This window comes from Saimiri boliviensis, chromosome 9 (assembly GCF_048565385.1).
Source record: "Saimiri boliviensis isolate mSaiBol1 chromosome 9, mSaiBol1.pri, whole genome shotgun sequence".
Taxonomy (NCBI): Eukaryota; Metazoa; Chordata; class Mammalia; order Primates; family Cebidae; genus Saimiri; species Saimiri boliviensis.
In genome coordinates, this window is record NC_133457.1 from 93,167,747 (window position 1) to 93,194,601 (window position 26,855).

Here is a 26,855-nt window from a genome sequence, read left to right on the forward strand (position 1 = left end):
CCGTGTGGCCTCTGGAGCCCGCGTGGCGACCCTGCGGCCGTCCGCACCCCGCCCCCGGGCTCTGGCCCGGCTCTCCCGGCAGGGCCCTGGGCCATCCGGTCGTTCCTCCCACCCGCGGGGCCGGGCCCGCGTCTCTCCAACGCTCACGCGGGGAACGGTCTTAGCGGGGAGGAGAGGGAGGGGATGGACAGAACTCGAGGGAACAGCTTCAGAGACTTCACACTTTATTGGAGGACAGCGGGGCGGGGCGGGGCTCTCGGGCTGCTGTCTGCAGAGGAAGAGGTGGCGGTCATGCCTCGGGACACTGGTCTCGTGACCGCCGAGCTACCACCTTCCTGGTCCCCTTCCCTCTCCATACCCCAATTCCTATTTGGCTTCCCAGAGCAGACGCGCCCCTTGCCTCCTCTAGACGCCTGAGGATCCAGGGTTGGGATCTCCAGCGACCTTGTCCACCCTAAACGAGCGTGACGCATGGAAACCCGAGCCCATACACACAAATCAGGCAGTAAGACTGCCTCATGGGAACTTAACACTTATTCTTTAGTTATCGTGCTCTCCTGATGCACTTTAAATATGTTTGATTTACAAAATAGTAACCAACCGTTTCCCCACACGTGTCTTCTGCTATGGTCTTGGGGAGCTCTGCAGTCCCTGAGACATTCCTAGTGCACATGTTAGTGACCACCTTGTCCTCTTGGCCCTGTTGGCTATTTGCGTGAGGTTGCATCTCTCATTTCCTTCCACTGGCCCGGGGGCTGCCTGCCTCAAAACAGTCATTGGCTTGATTGTCAAGATGCCTGTGGGACTGCATGGCCACCACTGTCTTATTTATGGAGGTTTTTAGAGCAATTATCTGCGTCTACTCTACTAGTGACTTTGGTCTTTAACCTAAGTGTTTTTATAAATTGTCTAGAATCCTCCTGGGAAATAGGAAGGATAGCAGATAGCACCCTGCTGTGTGCAGTAGGGGCACTGAGAAGTGGCTGGGGGTGCTGTGGCAGGGGGCATCTCAGTGCTGTTTCATTCTCCCCCACTCTCCCAGCCCCCAACCCTAAGCCACAATGGCCACTGGTCTTGGTGCTACAGCGCTTTCACCCCACTCACCAGTAGTGTCTGTGCCAGGTGCTGCTTCTGGCGAAGGGCCCACCAGGCTGTGGTCCTGCCCTCCCAGGGCATGCTGTCTTCCAGGGGAGCCAGGGCATCACTTGAGAGGCCATGGGCAGACTGGGCTGGGCTGCCTGCTGCAATGCCCAGGACCCTTCCTTAGAAGGGAACTGAGCCTGTCCTCCCTACCCCGACCTCAGGCTCCAGGTAGGAGGGGGAGACCCTAGCCATCACTTTCTTCCTCCCAATCAGGCTGGGAGACCCATCACCCACCTGGGGGCCTAAGGGCATTCTGGGGATCCTGGGCTGAGCTGAGGGCTCGCTTTCCTCCAGGGTACCAGCCATGGGACCAGTGCTGAGCCTCTGAGGGTCCAGGATGCGCAGTCAGCAGCACCAGGAGCAGGAGGAGGCCTCGCCTGGAGCTGGCCATGGTAGGCTGCTCTAATGGACAGGGTACAGCATTCAAGGAACCTTACACCACCCCCACATTCCCGCCTTCTTCCAGGTCCACCTCGGAAAACTAGCATCTAAGGGGCAGCTTTGGTATCTCCTTATGCCCTTCTCTCTCTGCCACTGCTCCTCATGCCAAGCATACAGGGGTCCAGACCCTGGGGAATCCTGGCCCAGCAGGGGAGGATGCTCCAGGGGACAAGCTTTCTCCCTGAACCCAGGGTACAGAGGCTACCTTGCCAGCTCTGAGGACCCTCCCACTCATCCAAGACCATCCCTCTTCCTTCAAGGAGTGGAAGAAAGTTGGAGGGGAACAGACTTCAGGCCAATGGATGAGAGGATAGATGGATGGTCAGGGGAGTTCTCAGTGTGGGGGTGTTTGGAACACCGGTGCTAGGGAACCACAGTGGCAGGCCTTCTGCCCTTTTCTCTGTGGCCTGCTGTATCTCTTCCATAGTAGTTGGGGATGTGGAATGGATGTGTGGTGGTGATGGGGGCAAGTGCTTCTACCTCTTATCCCTCCCATGCCAGGGGCAGCAAGCACAAGAATAGATGGCAGAGTTGTTGGGGAGAGGAGAGGGAAAGGGGACTTTTCTGGGCATGGTTCAGGGGTGGAGGGGTTTGGGAAGGGGGAAGAGGAGCAGCATACCATGCACCCAGGATGGAGCTCGATCCAGGCGGGGAAGAGCTGAGGATGAGATGGCTCCTTCAGGCGGCTGCAGGATCCTAGCCAGACGGCCCCAATATTTATAGGCCAGGCAGCTCCACCCCCAGACTCCAGTGACGTCTTGAGAGGGGAGGGGGAACAGCTCACCACCCAACCTCCTTCCCAGACCACTCCACAAACATTCACCGGGCAGCTGCTGGACTGAGGCCACCAGCAGATGGCCCCTCCCCACCACCTTCCCAGGAGCCTCCAAGCCCGGGACTCCTGCTCCAGGCTGGCCCATGTCCTGGTCTCATCTTCCCACTTCCTAGGCTGCATCTTCAAGCTCCTGATCTTGAGGCCTAGAAAGCCCTCACAGCCCTCCCTGACCCCAAAAGAGAGCTGTGTCCTGGGTGGGGGAAATGCCTGGGGGTTCCCAGACTCCGAGCCCAGGGCTTTCCCTGGTGGACAGTGGAGGCCTAAGAGTAGGGAGTCTGGCAGGCTGTTGAGAGGTACAGGGGAGGCTTTGACCACTCTCCTCCAGAGCTTCTGTTTGCTTATTGTAGAATGTGTTGGGTGGGTGGGACAATTCACATCCACACACCTGGGCACCGGCGCTGGCTGGGTCACTCCAGATGGCTGGGTTTGGGTAGGGCAGTACCTACCCAGGAGTGGCTTCTCTCCCCCGCAAGAAGCAGGCTCAAGAGATGGGGCCCAGCTGTTGGGACAGTGCAGCATCCCTAGGACCATCAGCTGTGGGTAGAGTAATTTTGTCCCTCAAGGCTTTAACCCCTCCCCACTTGTGGATTTGGACATAGCTAGCCTGGGCCACTAAAAGTGGGCTCCTGCTTCCCAATCTGCGTCAGCAGCTCAGCTTTCCCTCACCAGCCCTCAGCCTCTGGGGGTCAGAGGCCTGTTTACAGGGTTAATAGCCAATCTCTGCACTTGGGCTGAACAGCAAATGGGAGGGCCAGGGTCAGGCTTGGCATCCTGGTGGCCAGAGTCATTAGGAGAGCAGGTGCGTCAAATCCTGTAACAAAGATGGGGGAGGGGAGGTATACTGGGCATCAGTCAGCTCTGGACACCTGGACTTCCGCTGCTGAGGCAGGATGGGCACACCTGTGAATTTCCAGACTGACTTAGCAGGGACCTGAAACGAATGTGTGGACCGTATGTTCAGTTAAATTGTTTTGGCTTAAATACATGGACTTTGTTAACCGGGTGATTTTTAGGAAAACATTTGCTTTGTGGTTTAGTGAAAATGTATCTAAGTACTAGTTTAGTTCTGGTTTGGGTTTATAGAATGCTTTTTTCAAAGCCACACCAAGGCTGGTGTTCATTTAAAAGGGGAATGGGTGCCTTTATCCTGTAATTCGATTCCAGTTTTTCCTGAAAAATCTAAACCAGAGCTAAGCTTCCTGGGGAAAGCAAGCTCTGCTCCCTTATTTTTCTGGCAACATACTTAGCTTTGTAGAAATGTCTGATGTCGTTTCCAGACTATCAACTCTGGAACTCTTGAATCCCTTTCATTAGAACATAGAAAGCCATCTGTTCACCATGGAGCTCCAGTCCTCAGGAGCTGCAGCCATGGGCTGCACGTACTCAGGTGGGAAAGCAGAGGTTCAGTGGTGAAGAAGCACTCAGGTGCTGCAGGAGCAGAGAGGGGCATCAACCCTGAGCAGGTGGCCTGGGTGAAGGACAAGGGGTGCGGCATAAGGAACAAAATGAAGGGCCAGCAGGAACCGCCGTAGATCCATGGGCCTGGAGAATGCTGGAGGGTCAGAGGAAAGGAGGGTGGGCCGCTAGGTGTGGGCAGTGGGAGGAAGGCATCTCTGGACAATCCTGACATGCGACTAGGATGCAAGGGACTTGGGATTGGAGGAGAGCTGAGGGTCCACAGAGACAGATCCAGAATCCCAACCTCTGAGAGAGGAGTTAGTGGAAGAGCAGCTGAAGGGTGAGAATAAGAGGCAGAGGGCAGCCTGTGACACAAAGGGGAAGAGACCTTAAACCCCTGGGGTTTAGTACTAGGGTGACCTTGGTGAGCAGGGATGAAAAAAGAAATGTGTGGTAATGAAGTGAAGAAAAGGGAAGAGTAAGAGTACAGGCTTTTTCAAGCAGTCTCTCATAAAGAGGGAAGAACTTAGGCCTGGGGTGGGGGACATGCTATTTATTTATTTATTTATTTATTTTTTGAGAGGGAGTCTCGCTCTGTCACCCAGGCTGGAGTGCAGTGGCGCAATCTCGGCTCACTGCAGCCTCCGCCTCCCAGGTTCCAGTGATTCTCCTGCCTCAGCCTCGCTGGTAGCTGGGATTACAGGCACTTACCACCACACCTGGCTAGTTTTTCTATTTTTAGTAGAGACAGTTTCACTAGGTTGGCCAGACTGGTCTTGAACTCTTGACCTCAGTTGATTGGCCCTGGCCTCCCAAAGTGCTAGGATTATAGGCATGAGCCACCACACTTGGCTTATTTAGTTTTCTGAGACAGGGTCTCACTCTTTTACCCAGGCTGGAGGGCAGATGAATGATCACGGCTCACTATAGCCTCTACCTCATGGGCTCAGGTGATCCTTCCACCTCAGCCTCCCAAGTAGCTGGGACTACAGGTGTGTGCCACCACGGCTGGCTGATTTTTGTATTTTTTGTAGAGACAGGGTCTTACCACATTGCCCAGGTTGGTCTTGAACTCCCAGGCTCAAGTGATCTACCCCTCTTGGCCTCCCAAAGTGTGAGATTACAGGTGTGACACTGCATCTGGCCTGCTCTTTTTTTTTGTTTGTTTGAGATAGTCTCATTCTGTCGCCCAGGCTGAAGTGCAGTGGCACAATCTTGGCTCACTGAAACCTCTGCCTCCCTGGTTCATGTAATTCTCCTGCTTCAGCTTCCCGAGTAGCTGGGACTACAGGTGCGTGCCACCACGCATGGCTAACTTTTTGTATTTTTAGTAGAGACAGGTTTAGTAGACACTGTGTTAGCCAGGATGGTCTCGATCTCCTGACCTCATGATCCACCTGCCTCGGCCTCTCAAAGTGCTGGGATTATAGGTGTGAGCCACCATGCCTGGCCTGTATTTTCAATGAAAGAGACTTGGGTATTTGGGACAGGGGAGCTTATGAAGGAAACTGCAACCCAGATGAACCCACACCCTTTAAGGACCTGCCCAGATGAAGTGAGGTCTGAGTGTGGCAGGAGATAGGGCTTTGGGTGTGTGGTGGGTGTTTCTCATTCTTCCCCTGTGAGAAACACTCACCCCTACCCTAAACCCCTTGGGTCACAACTGACTAGCTGTTGGGAGGGCATTGAAATGGTCACTCCTGCCCTTCCTACACAACTGTGCTGTGTGAGCCTCAGCACATTTTCCTTTTGGCTTATACTAGTTTCTGTTTGGTTCACCTCTCTTGCAAACATGCAAGCCCTGAGTAGAAACAGGTGTGAAGAAGGAGGCATAAAGGGATGAGAGACACATCTACAGCCTGAGGGAGATGGGGAGCAAACAGCTGTCATTCCTACTTGGAGACACTGGTTTTGCACCCAGGTGATGTTTAAAACAATGGCCCATCCATTGGCCAAATAAGCATGGACTCCAGCAGAAAACCACCCAGACCATGCTGGCACACCCTGCTCAAGGCCAGCCCTGGCAGTAGGAGGCAGCCTGCTGGGAGGCACACAGGCACCTGTGAATAGCCTCACCTGCACATTCACTGAGTGGCTTGCTGACCCAGTGCCTGTCCTCCTGTGTTGACTTGAACTTGGTCACACAGAGCATTGAAGGGTAGCTTGCAAGGAACCAGGAGCTGCTCCCCAGACTTGACACCCCTCATCAGAAATTCCTCAGATTCTGTGTTTGCCTAATTTATCCATGCTTCTCTCGAGACTAGTGAGTTTTGAGTTTACTGCCTCTTCGGACTTCCTTAGTTCCTACAGAACTGAATGTCTCTAATGACTCACGCTCATCTCCTGTAAACTTCCAGAGGGGGTCTGTTGCAGCCCTTGCCTGCTGCAGGCCTCCTGGGTCCTTTCTGCACATCGCCTTCCTTCCCACAAACATCCTGGATACGTGGTGCACAGACAGGCTTTCCTCTTGGAGCCACTCCGTGTTAAATGCTTTATCTGGACTCTGAGGCCCTCTGTAATGTGGCTCCACTGGCCTTTCTTCCTTTTTGCTCATCGAAATTCCCAGCATCCTGGGGGTCCAGTTCAAGTCCCACCTCCTCCAAGAGGCACAGCAGTGCTGACCTCTGAAAATGCCTCCATGGACCAGGCTGGGGTGCCACCTTTCACTCCAGAAGCCTCTGATGAGCCCAGGCCTGCACCAGCTCTTTAAGAAAGGCCCTGCCTGACAGCCACAGCCACCAGTTCACTCTACTGCTCTTGGTGAGCTGCTTATGTCGCTGGGAGGCAGTGGACACACCCACTCTCCCAGTGTGCCCCCAACAAAAGACCACCCTTCCCCAGCACCCCCTGTAGTTAGACATAGCTATGACCAGGTAAAAACCTACTTGCGGAGCTGATGAGTGGAATATGGGGTATGAGTGGAAATGAAAGGTGCAGATTTGGCTTCATGTCCTTAGAAATGAAGCTGCTGGCTCTCCATGCTCCTTCTTCAAGATGGAGTATAGACATGGCAGTGACCCAGCTTCAACCACGACAATGAGAACAATATTGTTAGGGATACTCGGTCTCTGGACAGGACAGACTGTTAATGAACATCCAGCTTCTTTAAGAAACAAAAGTTCAACTCTTTTGTCTAACAGGTCACTCAAAACCAAGTTGGGATCTAAGATTCCCACCATCCTGACTTCTAGATCTGAGATACAGTCACACTGTCAGGAAATGAGGACACGTATGAAAGAAAATGGAATCAATTCAACACAACACATGTGGCTATAAAGACTTATCCTGGATAGGGTAACACAATCCAGACAGCTCTGTAGCAAAGCACCACAGACTGGATAGGTCAGACTGACCTCAGCCCAAAGCTGAGCCAGTTCCACTCTCCCCTGTGCTCCCGTCTTTAAGGAGACTCAGTGAGGACCTGGGCACCTTCCATAGGGAGGGAGGCTGGCCAGGACCACTACACCAAAGATGTGCTGGGAATGAAAGGAGGGTCCTGGAGACCACCTAAGAGCTGGAGGGGCTGTGCTTGGTGGATAGGAGGGGTTGGGGGACTATGGCCTCTCTTAGACAGCTCAGAGAAAACAGCAACAGCAGGGCCAGAACAGCCAAGGAGAGCCCCAGCCAATATGGCTGCCCCACCCCAGAGAGAGGAAGAGACATTTCCTCAGGGAGTCAAAGCTTTTATTACCTGATAGTCCCTAGTGTGGTGCCAGAGATACCGCTCTGGTCCCATTACTCCCCATGATGTAGGTTCTGGGGGCAGGGGAGGGGGCCAGGGAGAGAGGGGAGGGATATTTACAGTGCATGGTGGCATGGGGACAACCACTTTTCTTGAGAGCTCTGAGAACTTTGTGCTTTTTTTTCTTAGTTGGTGCTGAGCTACCTGGAATGGATTTTGTTTATCTTCTTTAGGGAAAGATGTATTAACCAAAGAACAATCCAGCCCAATTTCCCGGCTGAGGATTTCACGATATCAATCCAAACATCACACTATTTAATTCCCCAATAAAACATTGGAAAAAGGACTATCAGTGCTAACACATTTACATATAAAATCTCCACCTAATAGGTAATAGAAGCCTATGTACCAATTTCTAAAACAGTTATAAGATATATACACAATTTGGGGTATATTAACAAAACAGAATATTACAAAATATTAAAGGCAATCCTTCTGGTCCACGGGCCCTTGTTGTTGCTTACTTGAAGTTGGCATAATCTGAGAACGCATCAATATATTCCTGCACCACCTTGTAGCAGAACTCATACTGTTCCTGGAGAGTGAAAGGCAAGGAAAAAGCCAGGGTTACTAAAGAACACACAGTACCTGTAATTCCTAATAGACTTTTTTTTTTTCCCAGATGGAAAAATGAAAGGAACTGAATGTTTCTTAACTTCCACCTGAGCTCTGATCTGTCTGCCAGAATTCTGACAGCATTTCCCTTCTGGGCTGAGTGCTGCAGACCTTCTACAAGCAGAGCTGACCAGAGCTGATCCAAGCCCTACAGAGGTCAGACATGTGTGTGCTCGGCTGGGAGACGGTATAGCTGAGCATGGCCACAATTACCGTGGTTGCCAGGCTAGCATGCACCCTGGCTCTCAGAACCTGTCTCCCAAACCTCCTAACATTCACTTTTCTTTCCCCCTCAAACATTTCTAGCTCCATGGGATTCAGGAATACCTCTGTGGATGTGCGGGTTGCTAAAAGTCAGACCTCTTAACAGGGAGCCCAAGCCCAAAGGCAGGAACTCCTCCTGGGTCTTCCTTACCCAAGACCCACAGAGGAGTGCAGATGAGCCCTGTGGGGCACCCAGACACCCTCTTCTAACCTGTCCCATCCTCTGGCAACAGGGGCTACGCACTCACTGCTGCCATCCTGCCTTCCAATGTGCTTCCTGTGTATTTGGGGCACCTCGGGAAGGGAAGGGCAGGTCTGTGTTTACATAGTCTTCTGACTACTGGGTAGGCTCCTCTGAAGACTCTCCTTCTTGAGCTGGCCCTGACAGAGAAGGGCTGCAGATGGTGTGGTGGCAGGGACAAATATGTGAGGAGCATACCAGTGTCTGGACCATGTGTGGCCTCTGTAGCCTCAGGCTCTTGACAGTCTGGAAGACATCCAAAATCCCCTCTGCTTTTACACGCTCCAGGACGGTGCTCAGCGCACAGAAGGTCCCCGTCCTTCCTGCCCCAGCGCTGCAACAGACCAGACACACTTACCACATCTGCAATGGCCCTCTGTTCGAGGGGGTGAGTGGCAGACAAACAGGTAGGGGCAGGCGGCCAGTGCTCGCCTTTCCCCTGTGGACCCCTCCCCTAACCTGGCCCCATGTGCCACAGAGGGACTAGCCTGTTGGACTGTGGGGATGACCTTTACTCATACCCCACCAGCACAGAGCCATTGCTGTCTACCTGCACATACTGGCCTGGGTCCTCCTAACCTGCTGTTTGCTCAGGTTAGAACTAGCTCTAGTCCTGTCTTTCCCTGACAAACTCTACTCCCTGCACTGGTGTGTAGCTGCTGATTCTTTTCCGTATCTCTCACTTTCTTCCTAAATCCAAGAAATCCAGACTCTGCCCTTGACACTGTCCCCTTGCTCAATGTCATCAGTTGACTCACTCACCAGACACTGAGTGCCTACTCTGAGGCAGGGACTGTAGTGCTTAGCAATGTCCCCAGACAAGAAGATGTGTGGTAAGGGAAGGGAAGAGGAGTGGGAGTTCTAGGCAGGGTACTCAGGCAAGGCTTGGGTGAAGCCCTGTGGCTGCCTGGGAAACTGGCATTTCAGGCCCACGGTAGAAGTGTGCCCAGGGTGCTGAAGGCCATGTAGCTCAGGAAGGAAGAAAGGAGAGTGGTGGGGGTGGGGCCAGAGCCAGCCCATGGTGTACATTATCTTCTGCCGGCCCTGGCCAAGGAGTCCTCAGAACATGTTGGGCCTTGTAAGCTGTTGTTAGGATTCTAAGTAAACGAGTGCATTTTTTTTTTTTCTAAAATGACCCAAACAAAATTAAACTTTTCCCCCCAAACAAGTCTCTTTACTATCTTTCTTCTACTGGTCACACCAACCCAGGTTCAAACCTGGGAGACACCCTTGACTCGTCCTTTCTTTCAACCTCTGTTCTTAGTCTTGTTCATTTTTCCTCAATGAACAGATAGGACAAGCCATACCTATAGTGCACTGTTTTCAAAATAACCGCCCTGTTCTCTTTTCCTGTGCTTCTTAAGGAGGCCGGGCCCTCACCTCACATAGCACAACTGGGGTCTCCACTGCCAGTCTCCCTTGCTGATGTCCTGCCCACTATCTGAACATTAGTCCCCCAGCACTTATTGTGCCAAGTTCAAGCTCCAGGGTCCTCTCTCAGCATCCAATCCTGTCTTGGCATCAGTGTTACTACCATGTGCTCACCAATAAGCTGCTCTTGTCTGGCTTTCCTCAGTCTGACCCAAGGTCACCAGCTTCCCCCGTTTGTCCCTCCTGGCTTTCTCTCTCTCCCTGCGGGCAAGAATGAACCATACCTGCAGTGCACAGTGATGGGGTGGTTCCCTGACTGCTGCTGCTGCTTCTGCACGGCGGCGATGATACTGATCATGCCCTTTCCATCACTGGGGATGCCCACTTCAGGCCAGCCATGGAAGTGGAACTGCCGGATCTGCCGGCTCTTATTCTCCTTTGGAAGAAAGGGGATCAGGGGGGCAGGGGTAACCCTGCTTTTCCTGTGGGCAGAGTGCACCCACCACCCATCTTACCCTGGTATTGGTGACCAGGAGGTCTCGGACGGTGTAGCTCTCACATTCCTCCTCCTTCTTCAGTTCCACTGTAATATCTCCATAGGACACCAGTCCATCAGATGGCCAATACTGGGCACACTTCTCCTGGAAGGACAAGTGGGAGAGGTAAGGGGCTCAGAGTACCACATGTGTAGAAGCAGCACTGCCCACAAGCAGCCTGATCCCTCTTATGCCAACACACTTTGTCCCCAAGGTATTAAAAACTTGCAGTATCATTATATCACACCATTCCAATTAATTTCCAATCCTCACCAGAGGCCATCTGAAACACTGACAAGGTCTGTAAAGAACTCTGACTACAGGCTCACAGGGTATCCAACACTTGGTGGCTGGATAGAGAAGAGGAGTGAAAATGTTCCAATTCCTTTCTTTTTCTCCCATGGGGTGTTTTCATAGTTAATGCTGCTTACATCCACCAGACTGCTAATTCAGAAAATTACTGATGGAACCCATCACATTCCCAGCCAGCCATGGGCTTCACCACCGCCCAGGCCACTGGATCCTTTCTCCCTTTTACCTTTATCTTTTTGATCTGCAATGGTAACTTCAAGTTGCTAGCACTCGCCTTTCTGTCCTTGCTAGTGAGCAGGAGATGGTCTACTGTCTGTCTTTGCTTGCACCTGGCTCACTTCCCTCTATAGCTCCTTGTGGGAGTGGTTGCGTCTCTTTTCATCTCTGTATTCCCCACACCTTGCACAATGCCTGGCACATGGTAGGCTCTCAGTATCTGGTAAATGAATTTGTTCAATGTCTGCAGAACAAGCCAAGGCATAAATATGTAAATATAACAACACACAGTTATGCTGCCCATTTCTTTAGAGCATTTTAGGGTAAGATTTGAGATTCTTCACTACTGGCAATTGAAAAATTCTCAACCATATGTATACTATAATGTCATTGAAAGATTTGGGAAAAAAATAAGTAGAAAAAGAAATTGTGTACATCTTGATGCAAAATCCGCTGTCAACTAAAAGAAAAAAAAAGAAATTGTGAATAGTCTCACAGTCAAAATAAAATCATGATTATTAAAGTGGTGAATCAAGGACATGCCCTGGACTACTGCTTTTCCACCCATGCTCTCCAGGAGCCCTGGGAATGCCTCAGGGATCAGTGCCCTGGGCCCCTCTTCAACCAGCTCAGCCAAAAAAAAAAAAAAAAAATTTCTCATTAAGGCTCACCTTAATCAGGCATTATATTGGTTTTTATGGCACTGGTGGGTGGAATGGTTTTTGCTACCACAGTTCTTTCTCAACACTGTTTTACACAGAGTCTCAGCTGGGATGAAGACTAGGCCTTTAAAACCATCAGAACCATGAGGTCCCACATGGGTGTGAGAGCCGCAGCATCTGTGTGCTGGAGGAACACAGCACAATCTCTATCTCTAAGAGAGAAATACATATCAAGTCTGAGGAATACATATCAACACCAAAAGTCTCTAAATTTTTTTTTTGAGAGTGAGTCTCACTTTGTCACCCAGGCTGGAGTGCACTGGCATGATATCGGCTCACTGCAACCTCAGTCTCCCGGTTTCAAGTGATTCTCCCACCTCAGCCTCCCAAGTAGCTGGGACTACACGTGTGCACCATTATGCCCAGCTAATTTTGTATTTTTAGTAGAGACAGCATTTTGCCATATTGGCCAGGCTGGTCTAAAATTCTTGACCTCAGGTGATCCACCTGCCTTGGCCTCCCAAAGTGGTAAGATGACAGGCGTGAGCCACTGTGCCTGACCAAAAGTTTCTAAATTTTATATACATGGGCAGATTTTTCTCTCAAGATCTCTGGCCCAAAGAGGATTTTTTTTTTTTTTTGAGACGGAGTTTCACTCTTGTTCCCCAGGCTGGAGTGCAATGGCATGATCTTGGCTCACAGCAACCTCTGCCTTCTGAGTTCAAATTATTCTCCTGCCTTATCCTCCCAAGTAGCCACACCTGGCTAATTCTGTATTTTTAGTAGAGATGGGGTTTTTCCATGTTGGTTAGGCGGGTCTCAAACTCCTGACCTCAGGTGATCTGCCTGCCTCGGCCTCCCAGTGCTCGGATTACAGGCGTGAGACACCATGCCCGGTCTCAGAGAGGATTTTTAAGACAAGGAGTGACAATGATTTATATTCTCAAAGGACCAGGGGCTGCCATGTAAAGAACTAAAAGTGGGTGAGGATGAGAGCAGGAGGACCAGTCGCCAGGCAGCCGAAGCTGTGCATATGAGTCAGCCCCACAGTCCACTGGGCAAACATCAAGAGATGAGAGCTTGTTTGAATGACTGCAGTTATGCTAGAGAGAAGCTGGGAGGCAGGGGTGGGTTCAACCTCTATCAGGACTCAGTGGCAGACTGGATGCGGGGGGTGAGGAGTGGGGAGTAAGGAAGGTAATTCCTGGATTTTAGACATGGTGGTATTATTTATTGAGATGAGTAAGAGTGGGGTGGTCTAGTGTGGGGGGAAGGAGGAAATCAGAAACCCACATTGGGACAGGTAACTGGGCTGGAGACGTAGACTGAAGATCCCTGGCATATGGATTATATTTAAAGCCACAGGACTGGCTGAAATCCTTAAGGGTTGGTGTGTCAAAAGAAAATGGAGTGGACTAGTGCCTGAGATTAGGATACTCCAATGTTTTAGAGGAGGAGGTCACAAAAGAAGTAACAAAGGAGCTGCCAGGTTAGTGAGTGGGGTGATGTTGTGGAAGTAAGTTGTTCTGAGGACGAAGGGAGGCACTGACTGTTTCAAATGCTGCTTGTAAGGACAAAAAAAATCAGAAAAGGGAAATGGCCTTTGGATTTGGCAAGAGGACAGTCACTGGTGATCTTGACTAAAGCAGTCCTAGTGGGGCTAACACTGGAAGGAACAGGGTAAAGAGAACTTGTGGAGAGAAAGCCAACTCTTTTTTTTTTTTTTTTTTTTGAGATGGAGTCTCGCTGTCGCCCAGGCTGGAGTGCAATGGCACGATCTTGGCTCACTGCAGCCTCTGCCTCCCGGGTTCAAGTGATTCTCCTGCCTCAGCCTCCCGAGCAGCTGGGATTACAGGCATGCGCCACCACGCCCAGCTAATTTTTCTATTTTTAGTTGAGATGGGTTTTCACCATGTTGGCCAGGATGTCTTGATCTTCTGACCTCATGATATGCCCACCTCAGCCTCCCAAAATGCTGGGATTACAGGTGTGAGCCACCTTGCCTGGCCAAAAGCCAACTTTTTGAAGGAGTTTTGCTGGGAAGGAGTGCAGAGAAATAGCATAGTAGGTGGAAAGGAAAGTGGGATAAGCAGATTTTTTGTTTTTAAAAGATAGGAAATGTAATAGTATAGGCTGACGAGAGTAGTGGTTAGAGGGGAAATGCTGATGGAGGCAGGAGAGAAGATGGTTACAGCAGCAACATCTCTGAGCAGGCAGGAGGGAATGGGGCCAAGAGCACAGTGGATGGCTGGATTGAGAGATGCAGAAACCCTTTTCCACTGTAACAAGAGAGAAGGTGAGAGATTTGGTACAAATTTGAAGAGGCTGGTTGTTTGGGGGTGGGAGAATGACAGTGTTCTTGTCTGATTTCTTGGACAAGAGTAAGGCCAGGTCACAAGCTAAGGTATGAGTGTGATGGGACAGGCAAGAGGGGATGCTGGATGTTTCAGGAAGAGAAGGAAGAGCAGTAGCATTGCTAGGTGGCACCAATTACCCCTATGAGATTTGTGGTCATGAGTTCAATGTGAGAGCTTTTGGCACTATTTTGTGTTTTTGCCCAGTGATGTTTGCTATATCAGATGGAGGCATATAACTGGGTTTTACTAGAAAGCTTGCCATGAAATTAAGAAAGCAGAAGGGAATAAGGAAAAATAATGATGACATACCACAAAAACTCAAACTAGGAAACTCAGATGCTCAAAAACAAAACTCAAAACACAAAAACAGAGTAAGGAGGAAGGTGAGGACATGTTCGGGATAACTGATGTTGAGAAAGTAGAAGCATCAATGGCTCTAAGGACTTGATGAAGACAAAAATGACTGGAGTAAAAGAATACTGAGGTGGGAGGAAGGAGGCAGTAAATACGGTGGATGCCTTGTTGAGATTCCAAAGACGGTGCAGGTACAGGGCAGATCATGACTTGACCACAGGATCAGGTGGCTGAGGAAGCTGAGAAATAGAAAGACTAGTGGTAGATGGATCATCCACTTGGTGACTGATGCCTCCAAAACCAGAGTCAGGAACAGGGGCTCAAAATGAGCAGTAAGCCACGTGTTAAAGTCATCAGTGGGTGAGGGACAGAAAACGGGGAATGGGTGTTCAAGACCAGTAGAAGAAAGCTGGGGACTGGAGTTTAATCTCAGATTTGTGTGTTCAGGTTATGACCTCTAGATAACAGCATCCTAAAGAAGTGAAACAGAGAAGCTTTTCTGTCTTTCCTCTTACTGTTTACTCTCTTTCCACCAGACAGCATGAAGTCTCTCATGTGGTCTAAGGCTGACAATGGTGATGGGGACACATAGCTTTGTGGAGACTAATGCTACAAGGTTTCACTAGAGAAGCAGGATGAGGCCTAGGGTTGGGCTGACCCAGCATGGGAGTTCCTGGCACTGCTCTGCCTGCCCAGGCTGATGATGGTCTAAGCTGCAGCTGCTGAGGGAATCCAGGCCTTACCAAACATCTGGGTGGACCCTTTTGGTTACAATAGAGCAGGAGGTCAGGTGCAATGGCTAATGCCTGTAATCCTAGAACTTTGGGAGGCCAAGGCACGCAGATATCTTGAGGCCAGGAGTTTGAGACCAGCCTGGTCAACATAATGAAACTCTGTCTCTACTAAAAATATGAAAATTAGCTGGGCATGGTAGCACATGCCTGTAATCCCAGCTACTTGGGAGGTTGAGGTGGGAGAATCACTTAAACCCTGGAGGCAGAGGTTGCAGTGAGTTGAGATTGTGCCACTGCACTCCAGCCTGGGCAACAGAGCAAGATACCACCTCAAATTGAAAAAACAAAACAAAACAAAACAAATCGATCAGAAGGAGATAATTTTTAGTTTTAATTCATTTGCAATTTTAATTTATGTAGATACAAAATTTATATTTTGAGATCAGATTTTTTTCTCTGAGAACTTAATACTGTAGATGAAGATGGTAGTGTCACTGTATAAATGTAGCCACCTTTCACTGTATCACTTAGGCTTATTGTGTTACTATCTCCAGGAGCTACACTTGACAACATGAATGAAACAGAAATTGAACTTGGGCGCCAGTGAGGCCTTATAAAGAACATCACTAATATCCTGTTCTGATCCACTCAGAAGCTTCTGAGGGCAAGCACTACTGTCTGCTTTACTGGCCCTAGGAAGACAGAGCATAAGGTACGGTGGAAGGTAGAGGGGAAGAGACCTCACTCAACAGGCAGGAGAATTTGTGTGCACATGACTCTCCTCCCCACTGCTACACACATGAAATGCTTCCTGTTTCCCCCCCTTTACTCTTACTAGGTCCTTTTCAAGGATGGAAGGGCCTGCATCTGACTGGACAGAGGAAGAAGTGTTCACTGGGCCCCATTTTATCACAGCGCAGTGGGCCGAGATGGTCCTTGCGCTTGCTGTTCCCTCTTTGGCCTGCTCTTTGGTCTTGCCCATCACAGATCTGGAGGGTGGGGGTGCAGGAGGAACCACATGTAGGGCCCTGGTCTCATCTACATGTTCCATCATGACTGATCAGAGGGCTGGCAGCAGAGCACCCTGAGAACAGGGTGGCTCATTTCCCAACTGGCCTTTGTTACTCAGGTGTGTGCTTCCTTGAGTGCAAAGCCAAGCACCTTAACCAAACCACCTACCTCATCAGTATTGTTATTAAAAAAAATTTTTTTTTCAGTATTGTTATTAATGATGATGAAGAGGCCAGGCGCAGTGGCTCATGCCTATAATCTCAGCTCTTTGGGAGGTCAAGGTGGGCACATCACCTGAGGTCAGAAGTTTGAGACTAGCCTGACCAACATAGTGAAACCCTGTCTCTACAAAAATACAAAAATTAGCCGGGCATGATGGTGGGTACCTGTAATCCCAGCTACTAGGGAGGCTGTGGTGGGAGAATTGTTGGAACCTGGGAGGTGAAGGTTGCAGTGAGCCCATACTGAGCCATTGTACTCCAGCCTGGGTGACAGAGTGAGACACCATCTCAAAAAAAAAGATGATAACCTTCAGAGTATGTCTTTTGATTAGGTACATGATACAAGTCTGGGAAGGATAGTTAATTTAAAAACCTGTAATCCTAGTACTTTGGGTCAACTAGGTGGATGGATCACTTGAGCCCAGGAGTTTGAGACCAGCCTGGGCAACATGGTGAAGCCCTGACTCTACAAAAAAATACAAAAACTAGCCAGGTGTGGTGGCACGTGCCTTTGGTTCTAGCTACTTTTGGAGGGCTATGTGGGAGGATCGCTAGAACCTGGGAGGTTGAGGCTGCAGTGAGCCACAATTGTGCTACCGTACTTCAGCCTGGGTGACAAAGAGAGACCCTGTCTCAAAAAAAAAAAAAAAAAAAAAAAAATCCTGATGTAATGAAACATAAGGTGAACAAATATGTATAAAGCCTTGTATCAACACAAGTACAGAATAGGGAACAACTAGTGACTTAGGACAACTAATGTAAAACATACTTTGTGTTTAAATGTTTGACTATAAATTCAATGAGTCATGAGTGGGTGTCACCCTTAATTCCACCCCACTTCACGCTCGCTGGGACTGCCCCCTCTCACCACCCAAGTCCAGGCCACCAGCATTACTGCCACAGCTTCCCCATTTCTCAAGCGTCCTCCTCACTGCTGCCAGAGGGATTAAAAAAAACCCACAAATCAGATATTGTCAAGGGGCTCTTCAATTGCTTTATGAAGTCCAAATTCTTCACTGTGGCTTAGAAGGAACTTTCTCACCAGGCTTTGCTAGCTTCTCTCCGGGCCTATTCTCTAGATTCTGATCCCTGCTAAGTGACACTCCAGGCATAATGAACCACTCATTTGCTGCAATGTGCAACCTTCGATAGAAATAATTTTTAAAAGAATAAGCACTGTCAGAACACAGACTGGGTCCCCCGTAATGTGGGGGATAAGGGAGATATCCCTGACATTGAATGTGCTTAGTACAGGCTGTGTGATTCTGACTCAGGAACGATGTTAGGAGGTTTCCTATACTGAGGGGAAGCTGACCTGGGGGGCTGCTAGGGTCCCTTTTTAGTATGAGTTTCCAGTCAACTCTGCTTTTTAATTGACCTGAGGGCTTTTTTCTTTAAAAGATTTCCTTATTACTGAATATTAAACTTAAGTTTCTTGTTTTTTTAATTTCTCAAATTCTACTGCTTTATTTTGTGTAGTCAGCAAAGAGGCACTCCCTTCTTAGGGCCACTCATACTGGGGTCCACCTCCGAACCTTGACCTAGCTGCCCTGCCTGGGGTGCTGCACAAAGGCTAGGCTAGGAGGGACTATATTCAGGAGAAAGTGAAGAGGTGTGAGCTATCTTAGGTATAACATGGAGGCTCAGATCATACAGCTTTTCTAGTCCTGAGAGAAGCTAATGACTGTTTAGACACCAAATAGCTGGGCAAGCCTGGGAATGCGTATGTACTTACACACATTTAAGTATATACATATACTGTGCAAATGTACTCTGGATCATGTAAGTCAAAGAAGGTCTTTGCCTCCCCAACATCCCAATTTATACACACACCTTTTCATGCTGTCTCTGTCTCTCACTGCCCAGGACCTTTTGAGCTCACCTGGCCTCTCTCCTCCAGTTCTGTTAGCATCACGATAGAGCAGGATTTCCACTCCCAGATCATTCGCCAGAAGTCCTCAATTGTGTGGAGAAGAGGGCCCTGGCTGGCGATATAGGAGTCCTTCTGCCGGTAGCCCTGCACAGGCCAGGTTAATTGCAAGGGTGAGATAGTTTAATCAGAAAGGGACTAGTGGAGAAGACAGGCCACTAGGAAGGAATGGGGACTGCTTAGAGGCAAACCCAGCCCATACAGAGCTGTCCTATGGTCAAGGACTAAACCCTGTCTGATAAGCTGGTCACTTTCTGTAAGAGATAGGGAAGTGGATGAAGAGAGCAGGAATGGGAAAGATCAGAGGGCAGCCAGGTTCCTTTTGGCTATGGTCTGCACTGTGAACTTTTTCCTCCAGGTATTATACTGGTGCATGCCGTCTGTTTCCCCCGACCTTCTGCTCTACGGAGCTGGACACACACAGTGTAGAGGGTGAGTGGGTGGGTGGGTATTAATTCACTGTTTGTTAATTGATTCAAACATGATCCTCCCCAGCAGGTATGGGAGGGAGGCACTGCAAGTCCCGGCTGACTCTCCATGGAGTGCTGGGGGCTCAGGGGTCACACCCACCACTTACATCAATGAAGGATGCATTCACATAGTCTGTATTCTCTTCACCCCGCTTAACTGGAATGATCACTCTGTTGAATTCATCTGTAAGAAGGACAGCGGCTCATGGCTAGCCAGTATCATTTGTCTTCTCCCTCTCCTTGCATTGCTCCCACCTCAAGCCCTGAGCAGATTAGAATTCCAGCTGGGCAAGGACACGTCTGTTCCTAGCCCATTAGGGAAAAAGCCTTTGGCCTTTACGTTCTTTGATTTTCAGAAGCCACTAACAACAAGAGGCAATGCCATGTTGTTAACTGGGTGCAACAAGAGGCAATGCCATGATTCTTGTCTACAAGCCAATCATTAACCAGTAGCTGAGAAGTAGAAGGGGTGGAGGGAATAGGGGGATGTGGCAATAAGGTTTTGGGGTGGAGGGAGGCCTCTTACATGGAATGATCTGTAAAACTCGGTTTTTCTTCATGTTGGCTGGAAGGTTTCCAGTCCGCATCTTGTCATTCTGGATTTTGATTGATGTTAACTTCTGAGTTGGGAAGGGGAGGGGAAACATTACTGATCCCAGTAACTGAACTTGACAAGATTATGCCTGTCACTCAGCCTGCACCTCCAGGCCACTCTGGCTGCATACTGCTCTTCTCACCAGGGCCCTGGTCTCCATTCCCATATGTTCTTGTTGGAACACTGAAGCCAAGAGACTGTTTGGGAAACACTCTTCCAGGCTCCTGTGGACTCTCCTGAGATTCTCCTGGCCTGAAATTTCTCCTAGAAAGGGATCTCCCAACATCATAGGAGGGAGTGTGTCCACTCTGCAGTTCCACTCTCAGAAGCTGCCTTAGACTCTTCAAAAAAACTTATTCAGAATTGCATCCTTCTTACCCTGATTCTGAGGCTCCTTCTTGACACTTGCTACTCAAAGTGCAGTCCATACACTGGCAGCGTTGGCCTCATCTTATTAGAAATGCAGAATCTCAGGCCAGGCGTGGTGGCTCATGCCTGTAATCCCAGCACTTTGGGAGGCTGAGGTGGGCGGATCAATTGAGGTCAGTAGTTTGAGACCAGCCTGGCCAACATGCTGAAACTCTGTCTCTACTAAAAAGTAGCCAGGCATGGGGGCACCTGCCTGTAGTCCAAGCTACTCAGGAGGCTGAGACAGAAGAATCACTTGAACCCGGGAGGTGGATGTTGCAGTGAGCCAAGATTGTGCCACTGTACTCCAGCCTGAGCAACAAGAGTGAAACTCCATCTCAAAAAAAAAAAAAAAAAAAAAAAAAAAGAAAGAAAGAAATGCAGAATCTCAAGCTCTAACTCATACTTGCTGAATCAGAACCCACATCTTTTTTTTTTTTTTTTTTTTTTTTTTTTGAGATGGAGTCTCGCTCTGTCACCCAGGCTGGAGTGCAGTGGCATGATCTCAGCTCACTGCAACCCTGCCTTCTGGGTTCAAGTAATTCTCTTGCCACACCCTCACAAGTAGCTGGGACTACAGGCATATGCCACCTTTTCTATTTTTAGTAGAGATGGGGTTTCAGCAGGTTGGCCAGGCTGGTTTTGAATTCCTGACCTCGGGTGATCTGCCCACCTCGACCTCCCAAAGTGCTGGAATTACAGGTGTGAGCCGCCGTGCCTGGCAGAACCCACATCTTGACAGAATCCCAAGGAAATCTGTGTACGTGCATTATTTGAGAAGTTCTCTAAGGAAAGTGGACCTCCCCATCCCAACCAGGATCTCTTGCTTCTGGGAGAGCACTTTTACCAATGACAGTGTGACATATGCCTTAGGTGTGTTGAGAACCATTGTTTAGTGGCATATAGGAGCTATCAGCAATCTAAGGTCCAGAGGCCAAATCTGGCCTGCTGCCTACAAATAAAGTTTTACAAAACAGCCACACTCATTTGTTTACCTATTGGTTATGGCTGCCCTTGTGTTACAAAGGCAGCACTAAGTAGCTGGACAGAAACCATGTGGCCTGCAAAGCCTAAAATATTTATTATCTGCCCTTTAGAGAAAAAACTGCTCTTGCTGTATATCATAATACCTGGGAGGTCTGGGGGCCTTAAAAAAAATACTGTTGCCTGCTTCTCCCCACTTAAACAGAACCTAAGTGATTCCAACGTGCAGGATGAATTACTAGAGTATGAGGAAAGTGCCACGTCTTTAACCACTGGCATGCCTCACAAGGGAATTCACTGTTGGTAACTGCACAGTCAAGTGTCCCATGTTCCCCAGATTACAAGGATCCTTCAATCTGAAGGAGATTATCTAGCTCCCAATTCACCTTAAACTCCTCCTCTAATCCATTGTTGCTGGTCCCTGGGATTTTGTTGTAAATTTTCTGCAGGTGGGTTTCTAGAGAGGTCACTTCCAATTCTGTATCTCCATAGAGATAATGTTCCAGAAGGGCTTGGTATATGAAGACGTACTGCATCTGAAACACGATTGACACCCAGGTTCTCAGTTACATACAACACAGTCCTCATGCCAGATTACCCGCTCCAGTCCCACTTCACTCTAGTCCTTTTCTCCTCTGATACTAGCAGGAATAAAAGGATTCCCTCTTATTATCCCAATACAGTGAAGCAGGACTTGAAATGCAGGAGTCCCTGTGGGGGTGCATAACTTGGGAAGAAGGGTCCAGGTCTATGTTAGGGGTGGTGGAAGACTGGCGAGAAGGACAAACTCAATTCCTGCTCATTCTGAGAGTGCAGATTTGACAGTCTGAAAGGGCTGTCAGAAACTGGAGACACACAAAGCCTGTGATAGTTTGGTCCCTGCCTCCCTCTTGGTGCTATGCCCCAACTGCAGAGCCAATCTCACTGCTGCTCCCAGATGTGGGCGAGCTGCATCATGTCTCTGGGCACTGGCTCTTTCAGCTGCCTGTTTCCTAATCCTTGAGCCCAGTGAACTTCCTGATTCTCTCAGGCACAAAGCCACAACCTCCTCTGTGCTGTTTCTTGGAATACATTATTTATAAGAGCCCCTCATCACACTGCACGACAATCATTTACAATAATCTGGGAGACTGAGTGAATCCTCAACATGGGCTGATGTTTTAGTCCTGGAACCCCCCACCCTCAACTGACCCACAGATCACTCACATCTGTTTGCACCATCTGGCAGCGCTGTGCCCGGATCCGGCTCACAAAGCCATATACGTCCACCTTCCGCTCTGTATGCATCATGTCCAGCATGGCATCAATGACGACAAAGGTACCTGTACGCCCTACACCTGCACTGTAGCCAGAGAGCAGGGGGTTATAGGGATGGCCTACCTGCCTTGTGGGAGCAGACAGGGAGAGGCAGCACAGGCTGGGGATCTTGCTTCAGGCTGTAAATCCTAATTCTGAATGGGGTAGAGCTGGGATTCTCCTGGAGCCAACAACTCCAGTATGTCCTGAATCCTGACCTCCAGCTATGGGGACCAAGCACTCTGATACTTAGAAGGGTCTGAAGGCTGCAAATATACATGGCAAGCACTTGACCCAGGCTTTTGGCTTCACGGCATGCATGGTCTCCCCACTCCCAATCTTGGAGGACTGGCCTACCCTCCTTCGAATCATATTCTCCACCCTGCACTAGAAATTGGGAGTCTCTGGCTGCTGCGCTGGTGCCCCAACAGGTCATCTATTCTACGCCAGCCTCATCAGCCAGGACCCTTGTGCTGTTCCCCTGCTCTGGCCATGGGGGCAAAATGTGGGGGTGGGAGGCAAGGGTCAGGTCACACTGACCTGCAGTGGACCACGATGGCCCCTGCATACTGAGGGTTACAGGCCTTCACCTTCTTGAGGAACTTGAGCATGCCGATCGGGGTAAAAGGCACCCCAAAGTCTGGCCAGCTGGTAAAGTGGAACTGAGTGATGAGGCGCTGTGGCTTTCTGTTGGTCATGTCGCCCACCTGTGAAGTGAGGAGATCCTGTGTGTTGGCCTTGATACCCAAGGGTGGGCAGTACTAGGGGAGGGAAGGTAACAGCTGTGGTTGCCAGTGACAATGGAAAAGTAAGTGTACCCAGGAGAATTAGTTAACCACAGAGACAAGGTCCCAGAACTAGTCAATGGCAGGGTCAGAACTAAAATTCAGTGCTCCCGACTAAGTCCTCTTTTTGCAGTACCGCCCTGCCCCTTGGCTGAAGGTGACTTTTGCTCAGGTCTCCAGGGTCGCCTGGAGGGCCAGGGGCAGGCCCATCACATCCTTGATGTTAGGAGTTTTAGGAGTAGGAAAGGAGAAGGTGAGCCAAGCACTTAGGAGACTATAATGCCTCCTCATGCTCCCTTTCCATAGTGCTTGGTCATTTCTAAAAGATCAGACTCCATCTCAGCTGGTAATTTTTCACCAGTTGTGAAAATGCTGCTCCTTCAGCTTTGATAGAGAAGTTTCCCGGGGCCCAGATCTCTAGTTTCAGAATTCAAACACAATGCATACTCAGCAATTCCTGACCACCCTGAGTAAGTGGGGATAACCCAGCCCGTTCCCTCTCTTACTAGTCAGCAGATCCTACATGAGAACTGAGAAAGGACAGAGAATACAGTACCTGCTGGATGCAGAACTTCCGTACTGTGTAGTCCACCAGGACGGTCACATCCTCTACAGATACCCGAATATTCCCATAGGTCCAGCAGCCCTGGTCTGGCCAGTACTGGGCGCACTTGCACTGGAAAGAAAAAGCCATGCATTCTCTGACCTTAGACTTCCTGCCCTTGGCAGGTGCAAAGGGCCAGGAAGGGAGTACCCACAAAGCCAAGATTAAAGTCCTCCAGAAGGCCCTTTGGCCTCTTCTCTACCTCAGTCAGCCACACATTTACTGCTTTTTTTTTTTTTTTTTTTTTTTTGAGACGGAGTCTCACTCTGTTGCCCAGGCTGGAGTGCAATGGCCCGATCTCGGCTCACTGCAACCTCCATCCCTGGGGTTCAAGCAATTCTAACGCAGCCTCCCGAGTTGCTAGGATTACAGGTGCCTGTCATCAAGCCCAGCTAATTTTTTTTTTTTTTTTTTTTGTATTTTTAGTAGAGAAGGGGTTTCACCATCTTGGCCAGGCTGGTCTTGAACTCCTGACCTCATGATCCACTCCACCTCCAAAAGTGCTGGGATTACAGGAGTAAGCCACCGCACTCGTCTTTTCCATCCTGTTGAGCACAATCTCCTAATTTACACACAGCCCTAAGCTCATACTACATAATCATGAACATACTCATATAATCGTTCCCACTGACACTCCCTTGGTTCAGGCAAGTATGAAGCCATTTTACCTTCAGATTTTACAAAATCTGCACTTCCAAACATCTCAGGTCATGCTCTAGGAGAAAGCCTGTTTGAACTCCTCGAACAAGCAGCCTGTTATGAGGGGCCACCAGGGTGGACAGATGTAGACTGTAAACCTGCCATGAGAGGCCTAGGGCTTTCTCTGTTGTCTGGGCTCTGGATAGCTTCCAAGAGCCAAAGGTTTGGTTGGAGGAAACTAACCTAAAGCCCAGTCCTAGTAACTGTCTTTCTACACCATTATGGAGCTGTTGATCACGACACCCAATACACTTGGATCAAGGTGACTCAAGGGCCATTCTTAAGAAGACTGTAACAAATAGGTAATCCTCTGGGGCTGTGGCCCAGTGATGGAGCTGGTTAGGCCAAGCATGCACTTGGCAGCCACAAAAGAAAATAAATGGACCAGTCAGGAGGCTGTGCCAGGATCAGGCCAAGGCCTCAAATTTCCTTTGGCTTATAGGGTCTCAGTTCATAAAGTTCCCTCTACTGACTCCAGGATATACCAAACGTCTCAGCAGGCAAGGCAGGAAACCAGGGAAATGAGGGACTAGAGAAGCCAGGGAAAAAAAGCCCCTCTGTGGCTTTTTTTAGCTGATGATCCAAGTCAGTTTCTTTCAGGTTGTTTTAGAACCAGGGTGAGTTGTTTGACTACCAAATATAGGGAATGTGCTCTAGGCATACACCTGAGGGTCATCTGAGGCTTCCAGGCCATAGCAAAGTCTGGTAGACGTCAGCCTGCGTTGTTCTGGATGAACTTCTGGCATAGCATCCATAACGGGTAGACTGCCAGGCTTAAACTCAGAGCTTGTATGCAGAATGATCCCTGTGCTATTCACAACCAATTTCTCCACTTACCTCCTTTCTCTCCTTCAGGTTGGTAACCATGACGATGGTGGCTGTGTTTTGTTCCCAGATCATCCTCCAGAAATCATTCACCGTTTCTTCCTTTGGTCCTAAAGTAGCCAACAGCAAAAATGAAGAGAACACACACCAAGAAGAAAGATCACATGAGGCTGGGAACATCCATTCCTGACTTTTGGAAGCTTGTGCCCAAACGTCCCCAGCTAAATATCAAACCCATGTATCCATCCCAGCTACTAACTAAGCATTTCTCATGTTTCACCAGGTCTGTGCCAGGCACTTCACTAGAATGAGGCTAGGGGGAAGACTGTCAAAATATAAACAGAACACAAATGATGTTTCCCAAGGACATTACAGTCGAGAACTGAAAATCATGACTGCTCACAGAACACCTATATTATGGGCCTGCCAGTGAGTTAAGTGCTTCATATGGCATTTATTCCTTCCTATTATGCTCTGTGGTGGGTGTCATCAACCCCAGAAAGGCTGGATGACTTGTTCAGGCTAGAATTTAAAATTTACCTCCCATAAGTTTTGCCCCTTTCAGAAAGTCACCAGAAAATTCTAAACAATAGAATCAAAGTCCTCGGCCAAAAAAAAAAAAAAAGCAGCACTTTGGGAGGCCGAGGCGGGTGGATCACGAGGTCAAGAGATCGAGACCATCCTGGTCAACAGGGTGAAACCCCGTCTCTACTAAAAATACAAAAAACTAGCTGGGCATGGTGGCGCGTGCCTGTAATCCCAGCTACTCAGGAGGCTGAGGCAGGAGAATTGCCTGAACCCAGGAGGCGGAGGTTGCAGTGAGCCGAGATCGCGCCATTGCACTCCAGCCTGGGTAACAAGAGCGAAACTCCGTCTCAAAAAAAAAAAGCAAATTCTAAACAAAAATGAGAGAGCAAACAAAGGAAAATAAATGAGATCCAACACAGCAGAGAGGCTAATGGAATTCCCGGAGTACTGGTGAAGGTTAAGTCTTAGACTAATTCTGCCAGAGGATAAGGAGCAACCAATCCACAGTGCAACTGAAGAAAGAAGGTTCTAGAAAGATTTCAAGATAAAAAAAATTAAACTTCATGTATCTAAAGATACTGAGAGAAGAGATACACTTCTGGTAAACAGTCTGAGAGGAAAATCAGCAGTAGGTATATAAAAAACACAATGACTGAAAAAAAGGGGGGCAGAAATAACATACAAAAAAATAACATAATACTGTATGTTTCGGCTGTGAATATTTGTAAACTCATAATAATAATAAATATTACCCTAACCCCAAATTGTGATTTGACTCTTCTGGGAAAATGGGGAAAAGAACATGTGGGTGCATGTCTGTCTGAGGGGTGGGTGCTCTGTAAGGGGATCAGATGATGTCATCTACCGTAAGAAGCCAACAGATAAAAAATGGTTGCCCCAGGGGCATTAGACTAGACATGTGAAAAGAAAAAAGGGAGAACTTTGTTTTTATAAATCTTGTAGTCCCTGATGACTCTGGGTTTTGGTTTTTGTTTTTAAAGATGGGGTTTCACAATGATGGCCAGGCTGGTCTTGAACTCCTGACCTCAGGTGATCCACCCACCTCAGCCTCCCAAAGTATTAGGATTACAGGCGTGAGCCATCAAGCCCAGCCTGTTTTTCTTTTTTTTGAAATGGAGTCTCATTCTGTCACCCAGGCTGGAGTGCAGTGGCACAATCTTGGCTCACTGCAACCTCCTTCTCCCCAGTTCAAGCTATTCTCCTGCCACAGCCTCCTGAGTAGCTGGGACTACAGGCACGTACCACCATGCCCAGCTA

At 49.0% G+C, this 26,855-nt stretch overlaps 2 protein-coding genes across 10 annotated transcripts in view; both read right to left on the reverse strand.

The window, feature by feature from the left end:
• Positions 1-28: 28 nt before the first annotated feature.
• LOC101028145 (progonadoliberin-2) lies at positions 29-7,373 on the reverse strand. The gene is made up of 4 exons (XM_010351794.3): positions 2,204-7,373; positions 1,378-1,545; positions 1,105-1,241; positions 29-268 (listed from the first exon to the last, which is right to left on the reverse strand). Exons 1-4 carry the CDS (start codon positions 2,502-2,504, stop codon positions 218-220), a joined length of 657 nt encoding a protein of 218 aa, XP_010350096.3. The 5' UTR covers positions 2,505-7,373; the 3' UTR covers positions 29-217.
• Positions 7,374-7,479: 106 nt separating this feature from the next.
• PTPRA (protein tyrosine phosphatase receptor type A) overlaps positions 7,480-26,855 on the reverse strand; it is a 156,863-nt gene continuing 137,487 nt past the window's right edge. For all 9 annotated transcript variants that reach the window (XM_039479646.2, XM_039479644.2, XM_074406324.1 and 6 more), the window contains 12 exons: positions 25,062-25,159; positions 23,478-23,597; positions 22,677-22,843; positions 22,047-22,182; positions 21,227-21,376; positions 19,380-19,473; positions 18,961-19,037; positions 18,336-18,470; positions 10,566-10,691; positions 10,335-10,486; positions 8,878-9,013; positions 7,480-8,094 (listed from right to left, as the gene is read on the reverse strand). In XM_039479646.2, coding sequence (XP_039335580.1) covers positions 8,020-8,094; positions 8,878-9,013; positions 10,335-10,486; positions 10,566-10,691; positions 18,336-18,470; positions 18,961-19,037; positions 19,380-19,473; positions 21,227-21,376; positions 22,047-22,182; positions 22,677-22,843; positions 23,478-23,597; positions 25,062-25,159 — 1,466 coding nt within the window. In that variant the 3' untranslated portion in view covers positions 7,480-8,019. The remainder of the gene's footprint in view (positions 8,095-8,877; positions 9,014-10,334; positions 10,487-10,565; positions 10,692-18,335; positions 18,471-18,960; positions 19,038-19,379; positions 19,474-21,226; positions 21,377-22,046; positions 22,183-22,676; positions 22,844-23,477; positions 23,598-25,061; positions 25,160-26,855) is intronic.